Source organism: Eurytemora carolleeae, unplaced genomic scaffold, assembly GCF_000591075.1.
Source record: "Eurytemora carolleeae unplaced genomic scaffold, Eaff_2.0 scaffold249, whole genome shotgun sequence".
NCBI classification, from domain to species: domain Eukaryota; kingdom Metazoa; phylum Arthropoda; class Copepoda; order Calanoida; family Temoridae; genus Eurytemora; species Eurytemora carolleeae.
In genome coordinates, this window is record NW_019396162.1 from 15,243 (window position 1) to 39,742 (window position 24,500).

The 24,500-nt window shown below is 34.7% G+C and overlaps 2 protein-coding genes across 2 annotated transcripts in view; one reads left to right on the plus strand and one right to left on the minus strand.

Moving 5' to 3' along the window:
* LOC111696868 (DNA polymerase epsilon catalytic subunit A) overlaps positions 1 to 18,485 on the minus strand; it is a 33,064-nt gene extending 14,579 nt beyond the window's left edge. Inside the window, exons 1-20 of the mRNA XM_023466622.1 lie at positions 18,480 to 18,485; positions 18,174 to 18,303; positions 17,730 to 17,817; positions 16,951 to 17,075; positions 16,520 to 16,577; positions 16,118 to 16,357; positions 15,269 to 15,397; positions 14,464 to 14,524; positions 13,987 to 14,151; positions 13,084 to 13,235; positions 10,655 to 10,714; positions 9,929 to 10,004; positions 7,968 to 8,099; positions 7,104 to 7,213; positions 6,590 to 6,718; positions 3,610 to 3,711; positions 3,108 to 3,213; positions 2,453 to 2,558; positions 1,510 to 1,673; positions 540 to 674 (exon numbers count right to left, since the gene is read on the minus strand). Of these exons, the coding sequence (XP_023322390.1) occupies positions 540 to 674; positions 1,510 to 1,673; positions 2,453 to 2,558; positions 3,108 to 3,213; positions 3,610 to 3,711; positions 6,590 to 6,718; positions 7,104 to 7,213; positions 7,968 to 8,099; positions 9,929 to 10,004; positions 10,655 to 10,714; positions 13,084 to 13,235; positions 13,987 to 14,151; positions 14,464 to 14,524; positions 15,269 to 15,397; positions 16,118 to 16,357; positions 16,520 to 16,577; positions 16,951 to 17,075; positions 17,730 to 17,817; positions 18,174 to 18,303; positions 18,480 to 18,485 (2,274 nt within the window). The remainder of the gene's footprint in view (positions 1 to 539; positions 675 to 1,509; positions 1,674 to 2,452; positions 2,559 to 3,107; positions 3,214 to 3,609; positions 3,712 to 6,589; positions 6,719 to 7,103; positions 7,214 to 7,967; positions 8,100 to 9,928; positions 10,005 to 10,654; positions 10,715 to 13,083; positions 13,236 to 13,986; positions 14,152 to 14,463; positions 14,525 to 15,268; positions 15,398 to 16,117; positions 16,358 to 16,519; positions 16,578 to 16,950; positions 17,076 to 17,729; positions 17,818 to 18,173; positions 18,304 to 18,479) is intronic.
* LOC111696867 (uncharacterized) lies at positions 18,358 to 24,396 on the plus strand. The gene is made up of 2 exons (XM_023466620.1): positions 18,358 to 18,636; positions 18,746 to 24,396. The coding sequence occupies exon 2, from the start codon at positions 18,834 to 18,836 to the stop codon at positions 24,225 to 24,227; it is 5,394 nt and encodes a 1,797-aa protein (XP_023322388.1). The 5' UTR covers positions 18,358 to 18,636; positions 18,746 to 18,833; the 3' UTR covers positions 24,228 to 24,396.
* The last annotated feature ends 104 nt before the right edge of the window (positions 24,397 to 24,500 follow it).

Consider the following 24,500-nt stretch of genomic DNA (forward strand, 5'->3'; position numbering starts at 1 on the left):
GGAGTAAACCTAAGTAATAATTAGCTTTCTCTGGGATATCATCGTTTTCAGATTGGTTGCTTATTTGCTCAATTTGATCTATTTAAACCCACTACTTTTATACAAAATTGTATATATATAATATTAATTTTCGTATAAATTTGACACAGTTGTATATCAATTTCTCGAGATAGGAACATCAGATATAACTTTCATGAGCTGCGATCAAGAGCTAAAGTGATTAGCGTTCAGCCTATACCCCCTTTGATTTTTCCTTTACAGTCCCTTTAAGGAACTCCGTGAGCCCATGGTCTCTAAGCTTCTGGATTCGCAAATGAGTATTTAAAATGACCTGGCGCTACAGCTATCCTTTAGAATAAATATTATAGAAGTAATGTAGAAAAATTGTTGGAAAAAATATTTAATATGCTAAATACGTTTAAATACTCATCTGCTAATCCAGAGGCTTGGAGACCATTTTGCTGGGCTCATGGCGGCCCTGCACCCCCTCCCTCGGGGTGCATGCAACATGTTCAATACAACAAATGTTTATCTGTTACCTCAAAGAAAATAGAATTCTCCTTCCTGATCTCGTACTTGAGGGTCTCCGGGTCGACAAGCTCGTGATACTGGTCGTTGGTGTTGTTATCCTGTACCAGGATATTCAACATGGCACCAGGATACGAGATGGTCACCTAAACAATTCATCCATTATTTTTTTTTTAACAATGAAGTAGAACTAGTTACGGCTAGTTTATCAACACTCATTGCGCAGGGAATATTATTCAATTTTCTTTACCTTACTTTATAAATTCAAAAATTTCAGATTCTCCGATAAATCCAAAATTTTGGTAGCGGAGGAAATATCATCATCTTCAAGTTCTTCATCATGGAAGAAATCCACGAAAAAGATTAATTTAATCCACAAACCAGTATTTATTAAACATGTTAGTTTGTGCTCTATTCCCAGTCAAACATACATATATCTAAACCTATTTCAAGCTCAAGGCATATCAAAATTCAAAATATGGAGCACATCTATTTATGTTAAATACCGAGAAACTAGTGGATCTTGAATACGAGATTAACAATTCCTTCATTATCAACATTATAGAGCTTAACTAACTGATGAGTGTTCAATGAAAAAAATCTTTGAAGGGGCTAAAAATTGGAGGTAATTTTTTTTAACTTCCAGATGTTCAATCAAATCAAATAATACAAATACTTATGAAAAATATCACAAAAAAAAAATAAAATACGTATACAAATAAAACAAACCATAAATAGAAAAAATGATAAGCGAGAAGTAGCTGAACTATGCGAAATTTAACTACTTTTTACAAACAATTCACACAACTGTTTCTGTAGCAAAATATAAAAGACGACAAAATCTTCCACAAAATTGACAAATTTAAGGTTTCATGGGTACTGTGGTGTATTAGTAATGTCATCTTAGCTTGAAAATACGCTTTCAGTCCCTCTAATCAGAAAATCATTATCGAACCTGCTTTAAATGATTCAAATCTTTACCTTCGACTTTTTAGGATTGGTCGTCTTTATATCATAATTCTCCGGGAAAGATGCGGGCAAGACACACCAGATCCCATCAGTATCCAGCTCCAGGGGCCGCCCTATCTGTTCTATCAGTTCACGGGCACACTTGATTATACCAGCTCCGGTATAGCAGACAATACCTTAAAGGGAGTGATCATCAATTTTGAAAATGGGTGGGGGATAATCAAGGTTATATAAAGTTAGATACTCTGGATGCACTCCAATGTAGGTAAATGTCGTCTTGTTTGCAATAGACACAGTAAATCCTCATATGACGTCACTGATACTTAACTAACAATAAATTGATGATACTAACAGTTTTAAGCTAAAAAATGCAATTCTATTTTAAGTTTTCAATTTTTGAATTCTTTTATATTCAGTAGGCCGCAAAATTTATTATTCTTTAAAACAAGCAGTGACGTCAGTTAGAGTGTCAATTGCTATAAAGGTCGTCTTTACCTTCATTACCGGCATTGGAGTGCATCCGCAGTATCTAACCTTATTAAACAACCTTGGGGATAATAAGGATTTCATGAATTAAATATTGAATTTAATGTATGAGATGGCCCCGTGACTGCTCGACGAATCCAGATCCCCTAGATATTCTTCTTAACTCTTTGGATCTTTATTTGGATTTTTGTTTTCAAAATAAAATTCTTAAATATTGACAAAATACGCTGCGCCTGATATTTCAAGTTTCACAGAACATTTGCCCCCACCCCTTTAAGAAATTTAGTTTTTGCCACAAACTCTGCTTTTCTAATCCCTTCACCTTTGCAACCCGGTGTCGTAGACCTCAAATATTTCAAACTATGATTTCTGTTAGATTAAAAAATGTAAGTTTGAAATATCAAAGTTGCAAAGATATAGGGATTAGAAAATTGGAGTCTGTGAAAAAGATTCAATTCCTTTATCTAACCTGCCATCTCCATGCTGTACCACCTGGCCCCTTTCCTCATTACATATCCGTAGAAGGAGTTTAAGATACATTTATGAGCCAGCTGCAGGGAATCATACAACACCTCCTATAAAATATAATTCACTATAATACAATAATACATTAGATAGAAGGAGTTCAAGATACATTTATGAGCCAACTGCAGGAAATCATACAACACCTCCAACTCCCATCTATCTATATATATAAATTTAGCTTGTATGGGTGTCTGTTTGTTTGTATTCAATACACGTCAAAACGGCTGAACCGATCGAGCCCAAATTTTGTGTGGGACCTCACGTGGCCCCTGAGAAGGTTTATGAATGATCAAAATTTCAAAAATTTGTACTAAAAAGTTTTTTTGTTTGGAAAATTTTGAAAATATGCGAAAAAATATTATGAAATCCGCCAACTTTTTAAATTTTTTTTCATGCTGTACAGAGAGAAGATGCTCACAGATAAAGCCATAATTAAAAGTTGAAATAGAAGATGGGCGCTTCAGCCTAGTACAAAATAATACTTTAAATACAATGAGTAGTATAAACCCCTTAAAAAACACCCAACTAATGCCTTTGTAAGTAAAATCTTTTTAAGCAAAGTTAGAAATGGTAATTGAGTCATTTGTACTTCTACTTGCCTTATTTTTGGCGGATTTAAGCCAGGCGGCATCATTGCTTTTAGCAGCTTCTGCAACCTCCTTCTTTGAGGATTTACACAATCCTTTGTAGGTGTATCGTCGATCCCTTAATAGATACAAAGTAAAGAAAAGATATCATTTTTTGGTTTAATGTCGATCCACAAAAATCTATTTGTGTTGCTAAAATGTTAAATATTTAACAGAAATACAGTTCGAATTAAAAATTAATCAATATAAGAGTTCCATGTTTCACTTTGGTGATATTCTTACTGAATCTATACGTACGGTAGCCATGTTGGAAATATTAAAGCAACATTAAGTTACTGATTTAACAGCAATGCTTGATAAAATACTGAAGTGGAGGGACTGTAAAAACAAAAATAACAACCATAATAATAATAATAATAAGAATAATAATCTTATAGTATTAATAATGTAAGTAAACCTATAATAACATAATAACAATAACATAAAACAATAACAGCACGAACAATGTCCCGACCTGAATGCTCTGACCGTATCTACGTAAAAACTGTTTTCTTTCTGGCAGATGGTGGTAAACCTTTCTTCCATCTTAGTCACGTGGGTCTTCTTATACGCTTTTCTAATCAATAAATCAATAAATCAATCAATCAACCAATAAATCAATCATTCAATCAATAATTCAGTCAATTAATTGATAAATTAACCTTTCCATCAATAAATCCATTAAACAACACCAATTGAACGATACAATTAAAGCAATCAATTTGTATAAATCCAAAACATTTATATCCAGCAGTCCTTAACTTCGAACAGACAATCAATGAATCAAATATATTTTTTTAACTAGTGTCTCGGTTAGATCTTAAGTAATCTATATCTAAATTTGGCTTGTTTGTCTGTCTGTCTGTTTGTTTGTTTGTATCCCATAAACGTCAAAACGGCTGAACCGATCGGGCCCAAATTTTTGTGGGACATCACATGACCACAGGGAAGGTTAATGAATGATAAAAATTAAAAAAAGTGTTTTAAAGGTTTTTAATTTTGAAAAAAAAATTAAATTCTTGAAAATCCGCGAATTTTTTTAAAATGTAAACAAAAAGAACATGTTCACAATTTAAATAGAAGATGGGCGCGAAGCTCCCTAAAAACCTTGTTTCTAAAATTGATTTAAAATTAGAATGGATAAAACTGAGAAGAAAAACTTTTCCTCCAGCTAATTACATTGATTGTCATTTCTCTTTTTCTTCTGATTTGGCTTCATGCATTTTTTAATCAGAAACTTTACCATCAGATGTCAGCGGAATCTTAAAAGAAAACTTTTGGTACTTTTAGACCCTCAGGAGAGTTTTTGCCAACAAAAAAACCTTTTTTAAAATAGAAATAAGAATGTATTTTCGGAGATAATCGATAAGCACTGGACATCTTTTAAAGATTTCCTTTTTCTTCTTTATATAATAGATTTTAAACAATTAATAAACTATGTAACGAAATCATTTTACCACTTAAATATATCACATCAAATAGAATAATAAATATTGGAACATCAAACGGCAAGTTTTTCCCTCCTTTTTGATACTTCAAACAAAAAAATAAATTTTCCCTACCTTATATAGTAGGGGTGTGAAATTTAGTGAAACTTTTCTATAATCATTTTACAGAAGCAAAATAGTATTCCACTTGGAATTCTAAGGCATGTTTATAGAATACATTTTTCACAAAATTCAAAAATGTGCCCCTGAAATTGGGTTTAGTGATAAAAAATCACTAGTGTTAGCGGAAATGAAAACTTTGACAATATTAATAATATGGGTATCCATTGAACCAGCTTGAAAGCCGGAGTTCAAAACAATTTACAGAATTGAAAAATATTGAAAATTGGGCAAGTTATGGTCAGAAATAGATTTTTTCTTTGAAAAAATTTCATTATAGTAACTAAAAAGTGTATTTTTTGACCTTACTCAGTCAATTTTCAATATTTTTCGATTCGGTAAATTGATTTGAATTCAGAAATTCAATTCGGTTCCAATGATACCCAATTCAATAAGTATTTCAAAATTTTCATTTTCACTTATACTAGTGACTTTTTAAATATTAACCCCCATTCGAGGGGCACTTTTTTGATTTTTGTGAAAAATATATTTTATAAACATGTCTTAATATTCCTAGTAGAATACTTTTTTGCTTCTATAAAATTGTTTCAGAAAAATTTCACACCCTTATTATATAGTTTCCCATTCATTAATAAACTTTTTATTATTTTAACATACTGGGGAAAAAAGGATTACTGGAAAGGGGAAGAAATATTTGTCGACAACAAATAAACCTTTTGTCGACAACAAATATTCCATTTGTCGACAAGAAATAAACAATTTTTCGACAGAAAAATACCATTTGTCGACAACAAATATACCATTTGTCGACAAAAAATAAAACATTTGTCGACAACAAATAAACCATTTGTCGACAACAAATATACCATTTGTCGACCACAAATATACCATTTGTCGACAACAAATAAACCATTTGTCGACAACAAATAAACCATTTGTCGAACACAAATAAACCATTTGTCGACAACAAATAAACCATTTGTCGACAACAAATATACCATTTGTCGACCACAAATATACCATTTGTTGACCACAACCATACCATTCGTCGACCACAAATATACCATTTGTCGATAATAAATATACCATTTGTCGACAACAAGTAAAACATTTGTCGAAAACAAATATACCATTTGTTGACAAGAAATATACCATTTGTCGACAACAAGTAAAACATTTGTCGAAAACAAATATACCATTTGTTGACAACAAATATACCATTTGTTGACAACAAATATACCATTTTGTCGACAACAAATATATCATTTGTCGGCAAGAAATATACCATTTGTCGACAACAAATATACCATTTGTCGACAACAAATATACCATTTGTCGACAACAAATATACCATTTGTCGACAACAAATATACCATTTTTCGACAACAAATATACCATTTTTCGACAACAAATATACCATTTTTCGACCACAAATATACCATTTGTCGACAAGAAATACACCATTTGTCGACAACAAATATATACCATTTGTCGACAACAAATAAATATACCATTTGTCGACACCAAATATACCCAATTTAATTATGCAAATGGATGATTCTTTATAATGTCAGTTACTCCATTAAAGTCAATATCATGGATTTTCTTTTAATTTTGTACACAGCTGGCACATTTAACCTAACAAAAAAGTTATTGCTAATTAAAGCTAATTAAATCTAATTAAAGCTAATTAAAGGCCGGAACTTTAGGAGGCGATAACTCTGTTATCAGAGGTCATAAGATTCTGATATTTTGGGTTCAATATCATCTGGAATAATGCTAGCTGTGTGCAAAATTTAAAACAAATATATGACATTGACTTCCATGATATCGAATGACCCAAATATGCCACCAATCATCTTCAACACCATCCCCTAGAGCATGTACCTGCAGTACTCTGCCAATCTCTTCTTCTCCATGTCCGCCTGCTCCTCCTTGTTCAACTTGTGGAAGGGTCTGTGAGGTTCTCCAGGAAACTTGCCGGGAAACTTTTCAGTCTCAAGCTGCTGCTGGATCCTGAACAAAAAAGATAAAATAAACAAACAATGAGAGTTGACAAAATATGAAACAAATGGGGCCAAATCTTATCCAATAGTTTATACAAAACACTTTGTTTGGTGGTAAATTAAAAAATATTTATTCTTTCAGTCCTTTCTCTTTATGAAAATAAGGCATATGCATTTTAAAAAGCGTATTAAATCCACACTCCCAGACCCTCTTAAGCCCCATCAACATCTTCATATTTTCAACATCTTCATATTTTCAACATCTTCATATTTTCAACATCTTCATATTTTCAACATCTTCATATTTTCAACATCTTTATATTTTCAACATTTTCATCTTTGCATTGAAAGATATCTGTGTCCATTGTCATCTTTGAATTGAATTTAATACCAACCTGTGATATTCCGATCTTGAAGCTGGCATAATTTCTCCCCTCCACATCCAGGGCATCCGCCTCTGACATTTAGCTCCAGGTCTATTGAAATCGCATGCAGCACAGGTTGTCTAAATACTCAGAGATGGATTATCTTGTATTGTGAATTAATGCTAAATCTTGATATTTGTTAATCTGCAGATTATTTTAATCTTTATTAGTTATCCCGCATGGTAATCGTATTTAATCAGGGTTTGAAGGCAGATTACATCATTGGAGGAATAACTAAACGAAGGTATGGAAAGGTATAGTTTCAAAGAACCTTAAATTACAAGTCGAGATAAAAATACAACACAACACTTGGCTCAGTTTCAACTCGAAACTTTTCAAAATTTTCGGAATAATTTATTTATATCAAGTAGGATTTAAAAGCTGAATTAGCAAAGGATGACAACACTTACTACATTTTCTAATTTTCTAATCCCTATATCTTTGCAAACTGACGTCTTCGACCTTAGATATGTCAAACTGTAAATTCTGTTAGATTTAACATAAAGTGTTGGTTAAAATTTCAATGGTTTACACCATCAGGTTTGAAAGATATAAGGCCTAGAAATATAGAAATGGTGCGAGCGCTGGGTTACTTTAAACTGCAAATTTTCAACTTTTTCAAAAAAGTTTTTTTTCTAATTTGTCTCAATCTCTTTGATAATGAAAAAAAAAAAATTTAAAAAAAGAAACCAGGTTAAAAGGAATCTATATGATAAAAAATTAGATCACTTTCCTTAAACTCTTATGCCTTAAATATTTTAAATTCTGGGAATATAGATTTATTAAAATTAGAGTTTGAGGTGGGTAATCAGTTTAATTGTCCAAAGAATGTACCTCGTCGACCATTGCTGAGGGCTGAAGTCTGTTTGTGAGGATTATATTTGGGTACATAGCCCCAACATCTAGATGGTAGATTATAGGGTTCTCTAGTCTAGCTGGGGTATCACGTAGATCACTCAGTTTCTCCTACAGTATTATTATTATTACTATTATCATTGTTATTGTTTGTTATTGATATTATTGATATTATTGATATTATTGATATTATTATATTCATAGTATTCATAGTATTCATAGTATTCATAGTATTCATATTATTCATAGTATTCATATTATTCATATTATTCATATCATTCATATCATTCATATTATTCATATTATTCATATTATTCATATTATTCATATTATTCATAGTATTCATATTATTCATATTATTTATATTGTTGATATTATACATATTATTCATATTATTCATATTTGAATCCCAGCATTATTAATATTGTAATCATAGTCCCGGTTTTTAATAGGGTTATCTAGTCTAGCAGGGGTATTTCGGCAATCACGCAACTTCCTCTGAAGTATCATTATTATTACTAGTATCATTGTTATTGTTGTTATCATTGTCATTATCATTATTATTGTAGCGATCTCTAGTCTAGCAAGGGTCTTTTATCCAACAGTTTCTGCTAGAGTATTATTATTATCATTGTTATCATTGTTATTGTCATTTGATATTTTGTTTATGCATTATACAATCCCAAGTTTGTACTGCCGCAGAATTTCTTCTAGAGAGTTTTTAAGCTTAGGAGTTAGGACTATCAACCCTAGTGCATAATCTCCTTGATCCTACTCTAGACCTGCATCCTTCAAACAAGTGACGAAACCCCAGCCATCACATTTAAACCATTCATTTTCAGAATTTTCTCTTTCTATGAACATGTTGATAAAATCTCAGTTAAATATACCTAAAATTGCCATCCTAGAGTTTCTTGAGAAAAAATGAATGAAAGGAAATTAACAATTTTCCGGAAACTGCGTGGGATGCCTCACGTTGCTTGACCATGAGTCCGGAAAATATCAGAATTAAATTTCATCTAATAATTTACAAATTTAAATCTCTAAGAATCAAATTTGATACCCAGTACTAAATTTAAAGCTTCATTAATTGAAATGTCATTTCATATTTAAGCAAATAAGATTTTAAATTTGATTCGTAGGAATTGGAAATTTCCTAAAAGCTGTTTGGGGCCTCATTCATTGTACAGTGAGTCCCAGATCAAGTAATTAAAATATTTAGTGTTAATGTGACATTACGTCTCCTTCTATAAAAGGCTCAATCTGACTATGAATTAAACAGTTTTAAGTAAGCTAAGCATACTAATTTTATGTTTTCTTAGTACAGCTTTTTAGATAGGTGAGTCCTATCTTAATAGTCAGGAACAGTCTATTTAAATCTGCTCGAACCGACGCGTGTAAAGAGAAGCGAACAGACGAGCGCGCAGTATTCAAAAGCTTTGAAGCACAGAAGAAGACTCACTCCCACTTTTACCATTGACTTATAAATACCTTAATCTGTCATGAGTTCTGAATTTTTAATATTATTATTCATTTTTATTCATTTCAAATTATAAATGTAAATGAAGGTTTAGCAACGCTTGAGCACTTCATCACTTCAAACAGTATGGTTGACAGTTAATGAGTTTGAACACTGAATTCGACGCACAAAAAAATGAACAACGTGATACAAGATGTGTTAGATTGGATTTATATTATTAAAAAAAAAACATAAAAAAATTAACATATTTTTGTCAATCTGAAGTACAGACGGACCAATAAAGTTTTAAAAGTTCAGTGATAGAAACAATGTTACGAAAAAGGGAAAAAATTATACAATCTAAAATGTTTTATCTATTCTAATTACTTAACAGAAATAAAACCTGACCGGTACATAATATTCTTAATTTTAATCTCATTGGTTGTGTTCAATATAATAATGTTGACCACTGTATCCTTACCTGGATATCCTCTAGAACCTCCTGGAAGTTAGTAACCTGGTCCAGGGGGATACCCTCCTCTATCTCTATGGCACGCCTAGGATTATTTAAAGATTAAAAATAAATCTCTATGGCACGCCTTAGACTTTATGAAGATCAAAACAAATCTCTATGGCACGCCTAGAATTACATAAAATTTAAAAACAAATCTCTATGGCGCGCCTAGGATTTTATGAAGATCAAAACAGATCTTAATGGCACGTCTATAATTACTTAAAAATTAAAAACTAATTTCTATGGCACACCTATAATTACATAAAAATAAAAAACAAATCTTCGGCACGCCTAGGAATTTAAAACGTTCAATTATCATAAAAAAATCAAAACAAATCTCTATGGCACGCCTAGAATTACATAAAAATTAAAAACAAATATCTTTGACACGCCTTGGATTATTAAAAGGACTAAAAACAAATCTTTGTGGCACGCATAGGATTAAATAATTCGTTTGCAAATTGTAATTTCTCCATTTAAGTGACTTGGAGATGTATGCAGTAGACTCAAATAATGAAATTGAAAGAAATCTAAACTTTTATGAAAATTAAAAACGGCAGTGAACATAGAACTGTTGCCCAGATGAAATTTTATAAGGTACCGGTGTGAATCAGGCATGCAACTTTTTCAATGCGCGGGTGTGGTAACTTTAAATTTCGTGCACAGTCCCTTTTACAATTAAATATTACATACTTGAGACATCGTTCTGCATCATCGTGAAGCATCTGGAAAGCTGCGGGAACCATTCGAAATCTAAATATTATTGTGTCAAGTTTATTTCATATTTACACGATAGTTTCCTGATAAGAAGACAAAGTCGTCTTCTAGAGTTATTTTGGAGCAATCATGAATCGTCCGAACATTGTAAATTCAGAATACCAAATTCAAGGAATTTAATCCGTTTGAGAATTTGAAAAAATTCCCAACCTTTCTGGGGGTTTAGAGCTGGGAACTTCAGAATGGATAACCTTTAATCCCAACTACTTAATCCGAATATCCATTGTGGAAACTTTTTTAGTCCTTAATCCACTCTTTTTCTCTCTCTTTGGATATCCGTACATTGTTTTCTCCAAAGAGAATGAAGGAATATAGTTCGTAAATTGTATTGACCAATGACAGCCTTGAAAATAAATTCTATCCCATGAGAGAAATCCGCAATTTCTAACAAATAAAGAATATGTTGTCGGCCATTTTGAAAATTAGGCGGTTAAGAAAAATATTTAATAATACGTTTGAGATTCTTTTTTAACCAATTTTAACTATTGCAGGGTGGCCAAAACTTTTTTGAAAAAATCCGTACAAAAATCCATAAATTTTCAGAAAAAATCCGTACAATCCGTACAATTTTCGAAAAAAAATCCGTACAATCAGTACAATTTTCGAAAAAAAATCCGTACAATCCGTACATTTTTTGGAAAAAATCCGTATATTTTTTTAAAAATCCGTACAATCAGTACAATTTTCGAAAAAAATCCCTACAATCCGTACATATGATATTCTAAACTGGCTATGCAGAACCATAATCTAAACTGGGTCTGCTACACCATATTCTAAACTGGGTCTGCTACACCATATTTTAAACTGGGTCTGCAAAACCATATTCTAAGCTGGGTCTGCCACACTATATTTTTAACTGGGTCTGCTACACTACAGTCTAAACTGGGTCTGCTACACTATATTCTTAATTGGGTCTGCTACACTACAGTCTAAACTGGATCTGCTACACTTTATTCTAAACTGGATCTGTTACACAATATATAAACTGGGTCTGCAAAACCATATTCTAAACTGGGTCTGCTCCACCATATTATAAACTGGGTCAGCTACACCATATTCTAAACTGGGTCTGCTAAACCATATTCTAAACTGGGTCTTCAAAACCATATTCTAAGCTGGGTCTGCCACACTATATTCTAAACTGGGTCAGCAAAATCATATTCTAAATCGGGTCTGCAAAACCATATTCTAAACTAAGTCTGCTACACCATATTCTAAACTGGGTCTGCTACACCATATTATAAATTGGGTCAGCTACACCATATTCTAAACTGGGTCTGCAAACCCATATTCTAAGCTTGGTCTGCCACACTATATTCTAAACTGGGTCTGCTATACCATATTCTAAACTGGGTCTGCAAAACCATATTCTAAGCTGGGTCTGCCACACTATATTCTAAACTGGGTCTACTACACCATATTCTAAACTGGGTCTTCCACACTAAAATTCTAAACTGGGTCTACTCAAATGAACACTTCTGGAACATATTCTCAAATGAACACTTCTGGAACAATTCTCGAAAATTATTAATGAATTTTGATTGTCAATTGAAACATTAATCAATCTAATATTATTTAGAATGCAGAAAATAAGTCTAACTTCATTTTGACGAGAATTTTTTTTTGAAATTTTCATGAAAAATTTGCTGAAATGAGTGAAAATTAAAAAAAAACGGTGTATTTACAGGATAAAATTTGAAAAAAAATCCGTACAATCCGTACAAATTTAGGGTTACAAAAAAAAATCCGTACAATCCGTACATTTTGGCCACGCTGCTATTGTATTAATAAATAAATGGGTGATTAATTAAGTGAAGGCCCTTCCAATCAAGAAAACGAACACATCTGGCGTTCCTAGAATCAAATTTGTTGATCTAAATATTTAATCTCAAGATTATGTTAGTCTCGAGATTAGCAAAAAGAGAGGATTAAGCAATAATCTCGATATCCACCATTCTAAAGTTCCTAGCTCTGAAGATACTTTTTATATGAACAGTGGCCGAATTTAAAGAATTTGAGCGGCGGTTTAAATTTAAGCCGCGGTTTAAATATGGTTGGTTTAACTTAAAATTGAATCAAATGTTTCCAGATTTAAGTCGGCGCTTAATTTAAACCGGGTTTTGGCGGATTTAAACCGCGGCTCAAATTCTTTAAATTCCATCTGAGGTGTATAAAAAGTATAATAAAAGAAAACTTTCAAGCTAAACTTAGATAACAAAATAAAAAAGCATATTTAATGAAACTTACAACTATTCTCCTGACTACTGTTATTTCCTTTTTAGAAGGATTTTTTTATGTGGATTTTTTGTGGGAATTTTTATCTGGCAACTCTACGTGTATTCTACCTGCACGGTATATCTGCTCTAAAAACTCCGGACTCTATGGCCTCCACGTGACCTCCAACGTATGTCTCGCTCTCCATCACCCTCCCGTCCTCTGTCATCTTGTTTAAGATGGTCTCCTGCTTGTTGGGGAACACAATATTCGCTTCGAATGCCTAAATTGATATAAATTCAATCTTCTCAGCGGAAGGAGAGCAGCCATAGCAGAGCTGTTTTCAGGGCGGTTTCGTTGCAATTGAACCGATGTTTTAAGAAGAACTGATGTGTACATCGTTAACTGAGTTTAGAGAAGACGGAGGAATAGGTTCGGGTTTGCTCAAATAAGCATAAAGAACTTATGAGGAAGAACTTTGAATGATGACGCACTAGTGAAGACGTACTATAGAGAAAATATTTCAGAGGAAGCAAGTGTGACACTGAATAAACCAGTGCTTAGGATCCGTTGGATCAGAAACATTTTGGCTTCCTGGATCCGAATCCGGAGTCTCAAAAATATGTGGATACACGGATAAGGATCCAAAGACAAAATATTAATTAAAAACTGCAAAAAAAAACTTTTTACTCTTTAAACTTAAGTATGCTCTGTTAAAAACCGAGAGATAATAAAAAAGGTTTTTCTTTTCTTCAGAAAATCTGATCTGATAATCCTATTCGAAATTTTTATGACCTAGATCCGGATCCGCATCAAAATTCACTGGATCCTCAGAACTGGAATAATCATTGCAGGATAAAATGAAAAAGAGACCTTCTTCTTGTTCAAACTTTTATTAAAAAACAACGTAAATACTTTTAAACATGAATTATCAAAAAAAATGACAGGGTTAACAAGTGGCTTTTCGCTATATACTCTCTACTTGCTCAGGAATATATAAAATTTGAGATCTTTAATATCGACCTGAGACCTACCTGTACACAAAGCAAAGCTTCGCAGAGGGTTCCTGAACCCTTTCTGAGAACCTCGTCGGGTTCCATCGGAATAATTGTACATAAAGCGTAGGTGAAGGGATGTACATATTTCATGTACAGGTAGTAGGTTGCCACAGCATCAGATACAGAGTAGTTGGCTAAATCCTGAACAAATATTTACCATTTTTATTTTTATTTTATTTGACCAAATACAATTTTTTAATCAATTTTGTGCAATCAAAGTTTTTATGTATATTACTTCTTGTTATTTTTAAATCTTCCATGTACAAAAATATGAATATTTTCCCGGCATAACTTTTTCAGACTTTTCATAAAAATATGCTTAGTCCTCCATTTGTTTCATCTAAATTGGAACTTAAGTGGACGGGAGAAGTCGAATTTCTAAGGATTGAAGATGACAGCGGTCCGAGAATATTATTATTATTATCGTAAAATTAATTGTTCAACAATTTCTACCTGAGGTTGTTCCTTCGCCATTTGGCACATTTTCTCCATATCCATCTCTACTGGATCGTATCTAGAGTTAAATCAAATAGAATGATTTTTTTCTTTCAAATGCACATTTACTTCAAAGGGACTATCATCGTAATTTCATCGAGGGTACTCTGATCAACTATGTGAAATATAACGTTGTTTATCTGGTTTGTTAAGTCTTGTGAACCTGACAAGGAACTTTGTCAGTATAGTGTCACATGAAATAATGTTCCCAGTGTTCCTTGATTTAAAAATGTCTTAAAGACCATTTTATTTAATTTTGGAACTTCAAATAAGTAAACAATCCCTTTAGGAAGTGTTTTTTAGGGGTTTGTCATTTTCTATTGTGCGCATATGCTCCGTAAAATTCCAAAATAGAGAGATGGGGATTGAATTTTGTAGATCCAGAAAAATAATTAAATTAGTATTTATTTAGGGTTAGGTTAGGTTAAGACACTTTCTGGGCCGAGCGCTGCGGCTAGGACAGGTTAGGGGGCCGAGCGCTGCGGCCACGGGTGAGGTTAGGTTTTGACATTTTCTGGGCCGAGCACTGCGGCTAGGACAGTCTAGGGGGCCGAGCGCTGCGGCCACATGTCTCACATTTAGCTGCAAGTCTCTACGCAGGCATCCCACAGATATTATTTTTCTGGATCTACAAAATTCAATCACCCTCTCTCTGTTTTGGAATTTTACGGGGCATATGCGCACAACGGAAAATGGCAAATGCCTGTTTTTTATTCTTTGAAATTTATAAAAATCATATCTTATATACAATATTATTTCTTACCTGAGTTTAGCCTTGGCCGCCGCCTTTAAGTTCTGTGAGCCTACAGGTAGGTAGGAATCTCGTTTGACCCAGCAGTACGCGTCCATGTGGCTGGCCGGTCGGCTGCAGTACACGCCTTCGCGGTCCTTACTGGAAACATTATTTATTATTTATTATTATTGGTTACATAGATAGATAAATACCGGGTTACCCACAAAGGATGAGACTTCAGAGACGATTGTACGGAATTTATATTGTCTGTTTCCTTATATTCACGATTCCCTGCAACTAGAAACGTTTTTGTCAAATCATTAAATAAGTCATTAGATAATTATACCCAAAGTACTAATGCAAAGAAAGTTATTTCAGAGGTGTAAGCATTTTTTGTACTGCAGTGTACTGTCTTTGTGCGGAAAAGTAAACACAAGACGGATGTAAGAGCCTGACATGGAATTCATTTTCACAAAAATAATCTATGAACTATTCTGGTCTTAGGAAACTATTATGTGAATTTTCAAAATCATCAAAATTAAATGCTTTTATTCTTCTCGGATACTAGACGAACACTAATGCATCTATTCTTGATTACAAATTAACTTTCCTTGCATTAGTACCTTGATTATACCTAAACCAAAATACATAACTTAACCTCGGAACCATTACAGATTCCGGCCGTTTTTATAGTCTCAATCTTTGTGGGTAACCCTAGATAGATATTTGCACTCAGGAGAGTATACTGTATATTTTTCGAAAATCATTTCTTTCCCTCCCCCCTTTGTAAGGGGAGGGTAATTCTAAAAATATGCACCGCTGTTTGTACTGGTGTTTTGTACTGAAATAAGGAAAAAAATAATTAAAATAATCATTTACCTGAATCCTATTTCTCTGCCCATATCCAGACCATGCACTGCGGCTCGAGCCTCTATAAACGGCCAGTCGAAAAAGTCTCCGTTGTAGGTAACGAATATATGTGGCTTAATGTCGAGAATATGATCGAAGAATCGTTGAAGAAGACCGCTCTCGTTCGGTTCATTGTAGACGATAAAGGGGCCTTCAAACTCTGGTTTAGGAGTGTACTCGAAATCCTCAACATCGTCACCGATAATATCTCTATAATGTTAATACATGATCGATTTAAAAATTAAAAGTAAATCTTTAAAAAAGGGAATACTTTAACTTTTTTGTCAGGAACAATATTAAATCTTATAAAATCATACAACATGATACTCAATGACAAAATTTTAAAGTTTTGGATCTCGATCAGGCAAATTCCTGTTACAGATCAGATATCCCTGGCCATCAATCATGTAGGAGATCATCATAACTTGGTCTGTACAAAACATCATTCTTAGATCAAAATTTCCCTTCTTTTCAATCTTTTCCTATCCCTTGTCAATACATCCCATCCAATCCTATCTCAAGTTGTCATGTCCCATTCGATCCCATCCTGTACATTTCTATTCCTCTCCCATACCTTTCCCATCTCTTTCCCATCCTTTTTCCATCTCTTTCCCATCCTTTTTTCCATACTTTTCCATACTTTTCCATACTTTTCCATACTTTTCCATCCCATTCAAATCCTTTTCCCATCCCTTTCCCTTTGCATGACTTTTCCATCCCATGACATCCAACCCATGCTATTCCATGCCATTCCAATCTCTTCTCAAATAAATACCGATCCTGAGTCTCTCTAAGAATGATTCCTATGGCTGCGTCTGGAAACTTCAACGGAAGCTTGGTTGTCTCAATATCGAAGGCGAGTACAATACAGTCCGGAGTCTCGATCAGATCTTCACGCTTCATTATTGTCGGAGGCTCAGAAGTTCCCCTGCAGGTAGAATTAATGATTACATCATTATAATATGACATCTTTATTATGAGATGAGTCTTTGGCATTCTATTCGAACAGGCCGTGTCACTGAACCACCTACTGCCGGTTCAAATATAAACCCCCGCTATAAAGAAGATTCTGGAAGGATTTGAATCAGGGATTCAAATTTGAGCCGGCAGTAGGCTGTTCAAAATCATTAAATTGGGTACCCGTTTATTGTTACATCAAAAGTTTCAATTGGCTTCACAAACATCTTCGAATTCTTTCATATTTGAACATTTTTTGTTGTGATTTTAATACATTATGAATAATTTTGCTCTACCAGAGGCCGAATCTGAAGAATTTGAGCCGCGGCTCAAATATGGTTGGTTCCACTTAAAATCGTATTCAATGTTTTAAAATTTAAGCTGGCGCTCAATTTATACCGGTTTTTGGCGGCTTTGATTCATAAAATTCGGACAAAGAAGATATAAGCCTGCATGAACTTAGAAACCCAAATCGTACCAATATTGCAAAGTGTATTAAAACTTAAATCTTGAAAAAAAAATGTTTCAAAGCCAATATAAACTTCATAAGAAAAAGTAAAACAACAACAAAAATTACAAATTTTTTAATATCATAAAATATTTTTTTTTATTTGTTTAGCCTGACCTTGACTTGACCTGATACCAGCTCCCCACATAGATAGATTTATCTATGCTCACTCTAACATGGTAGGGAACATCGTGCTCACGAATATCTAGAAAACAATATTTTTTTTTAAAGAAATTAATGGGACTGTTCCCTTATCTGAACAAAACAGAACAGTATAAAACCCAAAATGAATGATCAGTCGTCCATTTTCAAACTTTAATTCGTTATCAAAATTAATTATATTGATTTAAGTATTCGTTCTTAAAATTGAGGAAATAACTTGTTAATTTTTGATGCACTATAATAAAAGGTATATTTTCGTTGATTTTGTGGAAAATAAAAAAATGGGCTTTCCCGGAAAATTATTCATTTCTCTCTTTAAAATGAAATAATAGTTGAACCCTTTTACATCCTATTAGAGTAAACAAAATAAAATTCTAGAAAAGATAAAGTTTGACTAACCAACGATAGCATCTGTTGGGTTTGTTTTGCCCGCCCCCATGCTATGGACCGCCTCCTCCATAGAGAAGACAGTGGCTGACTTTTCACGCTCACGGTTCCGTCGGACAGCACTCACCAAATCTTTCCGGACCTGGACATTAGAAAAATTTCATTAAGGGAAAGTGGACATTGAACAAAGTTGTTAAAATATTAAAGCAAAGGTCGTCCTACTCCAATCTTAACTACCTGGACCTTCCGGTGTATAGTTTATACTCAACATCCACTGTATGGGCATTTCAAACATGTGGGAATTATACACATGTGAACATTCATTCACTCATTATCAAACAGAGCAGTGAACTGCATAGTTAGTTAAATATGTTTAAGAATTATTTAATTGTGAACATAACATTTAATATTTCAGAAGTATGTGACTATTCATTCAAATGTTCCTCTACTTTTGTGGGTCCCTTTTTCGGCTAATGTAAATAAGTTTTATTATTATCAAATTCAATTTTATTGCTCATTGTTTATATATAATTCATTGTTATGAACCAAGCAAACTCTTTCATATCTAAGTTATTTTTTTATAGGTTTTAACATCGGAGAATAAATGTTTAAAACTTACTGAAATTCAACATTAAAACATCATCCAACACCCACGGGCAAAACAAGAGTAGAATGTCAACTTCATCTTCATCAGAAAACTCTGAAGATAACCTTGTAGGTCAAGGTCGAGGAGAAGAAGATGAAGGTCGTCAAGAAACAAGCAGGAAGTGCACTAGAAGCTCCCCTTGTTTACAACCTACATGCAACTCATGTTCATCAATTGAGGATACCAACACCAATCCCATCCCCCCCATCTCCTGCAACAATTCCCCCATGTACCTGCCCAATTCAAATGCCCCCACCCCTCCCCCCTCCCTTCATCATCCAATATTTCTCCTTAAAAGCTCTCTTACTGATGCTATCCAAAATAACTACCTCCACATTCTGAGACCCTTAATTTCAAAGTTTAATGAGATGGTAATTCTCCTGCCAATAGAAGAGCTTAACATTTTGAGTAGCTCTGGAATTAATAACACCATTCAAGAGGCTATGAAGATAATTGATCAAAGCAACCCACCTGATCCAACTCCATCCCATCTGATAGTGCCCCAAGCTACTCTGAAACCTCCTAGAATTGAACTCCCTAGATGGAATGGAGAAATTGTAAGTTTCTACACCTGGCTTGGCTCTTGTCTAGGTATGTTTGAGAAAATTCCTTGTGATTCCTGTTTAAAAATACAGTTACTCCTTCAACACATGCCAGTGGAGAAAACTACCACTCTAGTAGATTATCCTGACTATGAAGAATTTAAATCTGAGCTACTCTTACAACATGGTTCCCTCATCATTTACTCCAGAACTGTTTTCCAAATGGTTCAGAACCTACCCCACTGCTACTCAAAATCTACCTTTTGCAAGGAAATTGCTACAAAAATCCGAGCAATCCATACCAATCTATCAAGAATTAAGAAGTTTCATCCTAACAGCAATGTGGAAGAACAAGTACTGTCCCACCACCTTATTTCTGAAATTGTGGAGAGGTTTCCAACATATCTATGTGAAGTCTATGACAGAGACTTTGCAAAGTTCTGTATTTCCAACCCATCCAGCACTCCAACTCATCAATTTGAATTTCTTGTTACCTTCATAAAAGAAACAGAAATGCAGTACAGCCTGAGCACTACTGAGTTACCATCCTTACCCAGAAGTCAACAATTCTCTTCAAGAACAGAAATTAAGTCTGTGAGAACTGATGATGATCTGAAACATTCTACACAGAGAAAACAACCCTGTCCTCTTTGTCTGCAGAAGAAGTTTACATCCAACCATTACCCACTATCCAGACTGTGTGGAACCTCCAAGCTTGGAGCTGCTGAATTACAGTCTTTGATTTCTGAGCTGAAACTATGTTCCATATGTATCTTCAGACACCATGCAGATGAGTTCTGTGATTCGATAGGATACAAAGGCCGACCAAAACAATGTTATAAAGGTTGCACTCTTGATGGAAAGCCTTTACATTATGCTGCATGTCAACATAGCAACCATGTACCCAGTACAAATGTGTCTAAAGTGTCTGGTAGCAAGTCTATTCCACAAATCGAACAAGTGACCTGTAATTCAGTTCCCCTGAATCTCCAGTATGACACTGGCTGTGGGTTTAGTTTAATTAGCTGGTCTACTGTTTCCAAACTAGACCCTGCCTTTACTAGAAAAGGGAAGCCTGGAAGTATCAGAGTCTTCTCTTATGCTGCTGACAGTGGAAAAGTCATTCCATACACTCCAATCTCAGTTTTATTAGGAAAGAAATGGGTGAGACTAAATGCTATAGATCAAGAATTGTCAAAGACTGAACCCTTCACTGCCACAATTCCTAAGAAATGGGTTTCCAGATTCAACAAACTACAAGTTTTCCATGAGGGTAGTATTGATATCCTGCTTGGTCATGACAACCTGTGTTGTTTTCCAACAGGACTTGAGAGGAATCATGCTGGCTTGTCATTGTTTAAAAGTGTCATTACCAATCAGCTTGGTATATTTGGTCCTTTAGATCCTCATCTAGATCCCACTATGCCATCCTCTCAAGCATGCATCAAGAGAGTAACAACATCATATGACCTATCTGAACAGTTTTTACATCTAGTTTCTGCTGAGAACTACATAGATCCCCTCCTTAAACAGAAGTTAATCATTCAGAAGAAAGAAAATTCAATTGCTGAGATCCTCCGGAACACCAAAGTTATAGAGGAAAAGAATAAAGTACAAGTTACTTACCAGTATAAGGAAGACAGATTAAATTCTTTAGGTAACAATATCCATGGAGCCCAACGCCGCATCTCTGCCCTTCATAAGAGAGTGTTTTCTAAACCTCATATTTCTACAGAGTTGGACAAGTACATATTTGATCAAGTCCAATGTGGAAACTATGTAGAAGTGGACTTAGAAGAAGTTAAAGAATCTGGAAAACAATATCATGCTGTTGCCTACAATTTTGTAGTCTCAGAAAACAGTACCTCTACAAAGGTCCGCCTTGTAACAGATAGCTCAATGAAGACAGAAACTGGTTTAAGCTTAAATGATGTCACCAAAGATGCTCCTGGACAAGTTCCAGATATGAGAGGTATTCTGATGAGAGCCCGAACTCACAATTTCTTTTCAGTATTTGACATCCGTAAATTCTTTCGTTCAGTGTCCATTTCTGAGCAGGATTCTCTGCTTAGGCTAGTATTTGTCCCTGCTCAGACATTCTCAGCCAGCCCTACCCTAAACACTACTTGGAAAGTGTACAAGGATACAGCTATTCCATTTGGAGATGGTCCATCAGGAGATTATGCCACATGTGCAAAATTTGCAACGTGTATGCACTATATTCACTTGATACCTGAACACATCCGTGAAAATGTCCGCAGAGCTGTAATTCAAGATACATATATTGACGATGGTGGAGCTGGTGCTGATAACAAGCCAATGCTTGAAGAGGTACAAATTGGAATTCAAACATTGCTGAAGATGGGAGGTTTTGAGATTAAGAGTTGGGAAAACTCAGGGGATGTTGGGATCAGCAAGTATTTAGGAGTAACTTGGGATCGCAAACCAGATCTTTTCTTTCTGAAATTCAAGTTGAATCTCTCAAAGCGTTACAGGGGTGAAACTTCAGGAGAGGACCTATCACTAACTTCCATCAGTTCAGAAGAACTTCCTATACTTAAAAAAAATGTTCTATCTGTAGCCTGCCAGTATTATGATCCAACAGGTTTAGGGAACCCTCTGGTTTTTACTATTCGTGCTTTATACAGTTCTCTCTGCCGCAATCAAGCACTCAAAATGGATTCTCCATTAGACCCTGAAGATAGCAAAGTGTTCAAGTCTACTGTAAAGGAAATGATAAAGGCCAAATCCATTCCCTTTCCACGTCAAATAATCTTTGACTTCTCCTTTTCCCTTCACATCTGTTTCGATGGATCCCTTCAAGGCTATGGTGCTGCAGCTTATGTCAGTTCCAATGGATGTTCTAACCTACTTACTAGCTGTTCTAAAATCTTAGGCAAAAGCTCATTTTCAGCCCCCCAGAGTGAAATTTGTGGTGCTGTGCTAGCTGTCAAGATGTATTTGAAAATCAGGGATGAGTTAGCTGGCTCCTGTAAGCTAAAAGAAACCAAATTTTTTGGAGACTCAGAGATCATTCTTAAAATGATCAACCTTGGTAAACCTACTGACTTACAGGCCTTTTATGGTACTCGAATCATGTTTATTATGGAAGAAACTAAGAAAGAACAATGGTTCTGGTGTCCTGGCCATGCCAACCCTGCAGACTTACTGACTAGGGCTGGAAGTACTGCTTTAAATCTACAATCTGATACTTGGATGAAAGGAGGCTTTCTGAATGAAAACCCCAATAATTGGGAAATCAAGAGTTGTTCCAATTTATCCTCATCATCCTTATCAGCTACTGTCAAAGTTTTGAAGATAGCACCGCTCAACCCCGGCCAAGTTTATATTCTAGGCATGCTAGAAAAGTCTAAGAGTTACATAAAGGTTAAAAATGCTCTAAGGCTGTTAACAAAGTGGATTAGATCACATATTATTTTGACCAGACCTGTTGCTTCTTGGGATACAGCTGAATCCCATATTTCCAGAACAATTCTACAATGCTTCAAACCGGACAATGACAGGTTCTTAGCCAAGCATCCCTTAAAAAATCTTGTCAAAGTTTTACAGGAAGATGTTTGGCTTGTAGCAGACCGGAGCTTCAGATCCAGGATTGGAATCCCTCTTGTTTGCAAAGACTCTATATTAGCCACTTGCATAATAAAAGATGCTCATCAATCCCTAGGTCATGCTAGAGATTGGATCCAGGTGCAGAGTGCCATTGGCCTTGAATTCTACATACCTGGAGCCAAGAAACTTATTGATAAAGAACGTGATTCATGTGCAGGATGCACAAGATTAACACCACAACAGTTCACAGCATTTGAGTCCGATGTCAAGGACAACCTCAAAAAGATGAATGCTCCATTCACTTATTGCCAAGCTGACCTGTTTGGTCCAGAATATGTTTACAATGAAGAAGGCTCAGAGAAAAGGTGGGTTCTTGTTCTAATGTGCTTGACTTGCAGAGCAGTTCACCTTGAGATGTTAGAAAATTACTCAGCATCCAGCATCAACATGGCTTTAATCAGAGCATTCTCTACTAGAAGTCAACCTAGAGTTGTTTGGGTAGACGCAGGTCTTAATATTATCAGAGCTGGAAAAGATGTACAAGCATCAGAAGAAATACTCATTCCTAATCTTAACACCAAGTTTGCAGGTGTTGAATTCCGCACCACATTACCCAAACATCATGAAGCCATTGGTGCTGTTGAAAGAGTTATAGGAATAATTAAGAAGACCATTAGCAAGTCTCTAGCACCTCCAAGCAAAGTTCGGATGTCAGATGAAGAATTCAGAACATGGCTCAGCAAGGTCATGCAGAAGGTTAATGACCGCCCACTTATCCTGGGATTGCCAATTGGCGTTACACTTACTCCAAACCATGTTCTCCATGGATTTCCTGGAGATTTTCATGGTGAAGAGAAGTTCTCATTTCCAGTAAGTCAACAACTTCAAAGATGGAGAACAGCACTACAAGTGTTTGGAAATCTCTGGTGTGAGGAATATGCAAGAAGAAACTACCATGTTATATGGGCACATCAAGGAAAGGTTCCTAAGATCAATGATCTTGTGCTCATCAGGAATGAACCCAGATATGCACAACCTCACACTATTGCTCGGGTAGTCTCCTTGCTGACTAGACCAAATGGTGACATCTATGGTGCAAAGGTAGAATTTAGGAGACAGCTTCAAGGTCGAATGATCCAAGTAGAGCGTCATCTGCATCAACTTTCTCCCTTCATGGACATGGAACTAGAAAATGGCAGTGAAATTGTTCATGGATTATCTTCAGATGATGCTCAAGCAAACAACATTGGTCCCTTGCCTTTGGGACATTCAGATACTCTTCAAGATGAAATTCTGGATGAACAATAATTTATGCCTTAATATTTTAAACCTAATTTCCCTTAAAATTTTTCTTCTCAATTTAAAGGTCAAGGGGGTGGGGGAGGCAATGTTAAAATATTAAAGCAAAGGTCGTCCTACTCCAATCTTAACTACCTGGACCTTCCGGTGTATAGTTTATACTCAACATCCACTGTATGGGCATATAAGTTGCTATTAATGTTTACCATGTAATTTACCGTATTTTTTTATAGGTTTTAACATCGGAGAATAAATGTTTAAAACTTACTGAAATTCAACAAT

Bases quoted from the DNA above. Each gene is read 5' to 3' on its own strand.
- LOC111696867 (XM_023466620.1), top strand. From the start codon at position 18,834: ATGTCAACTTCATCTTCATCAGAAAACTCTGAAGATAACCTTGTAGGT.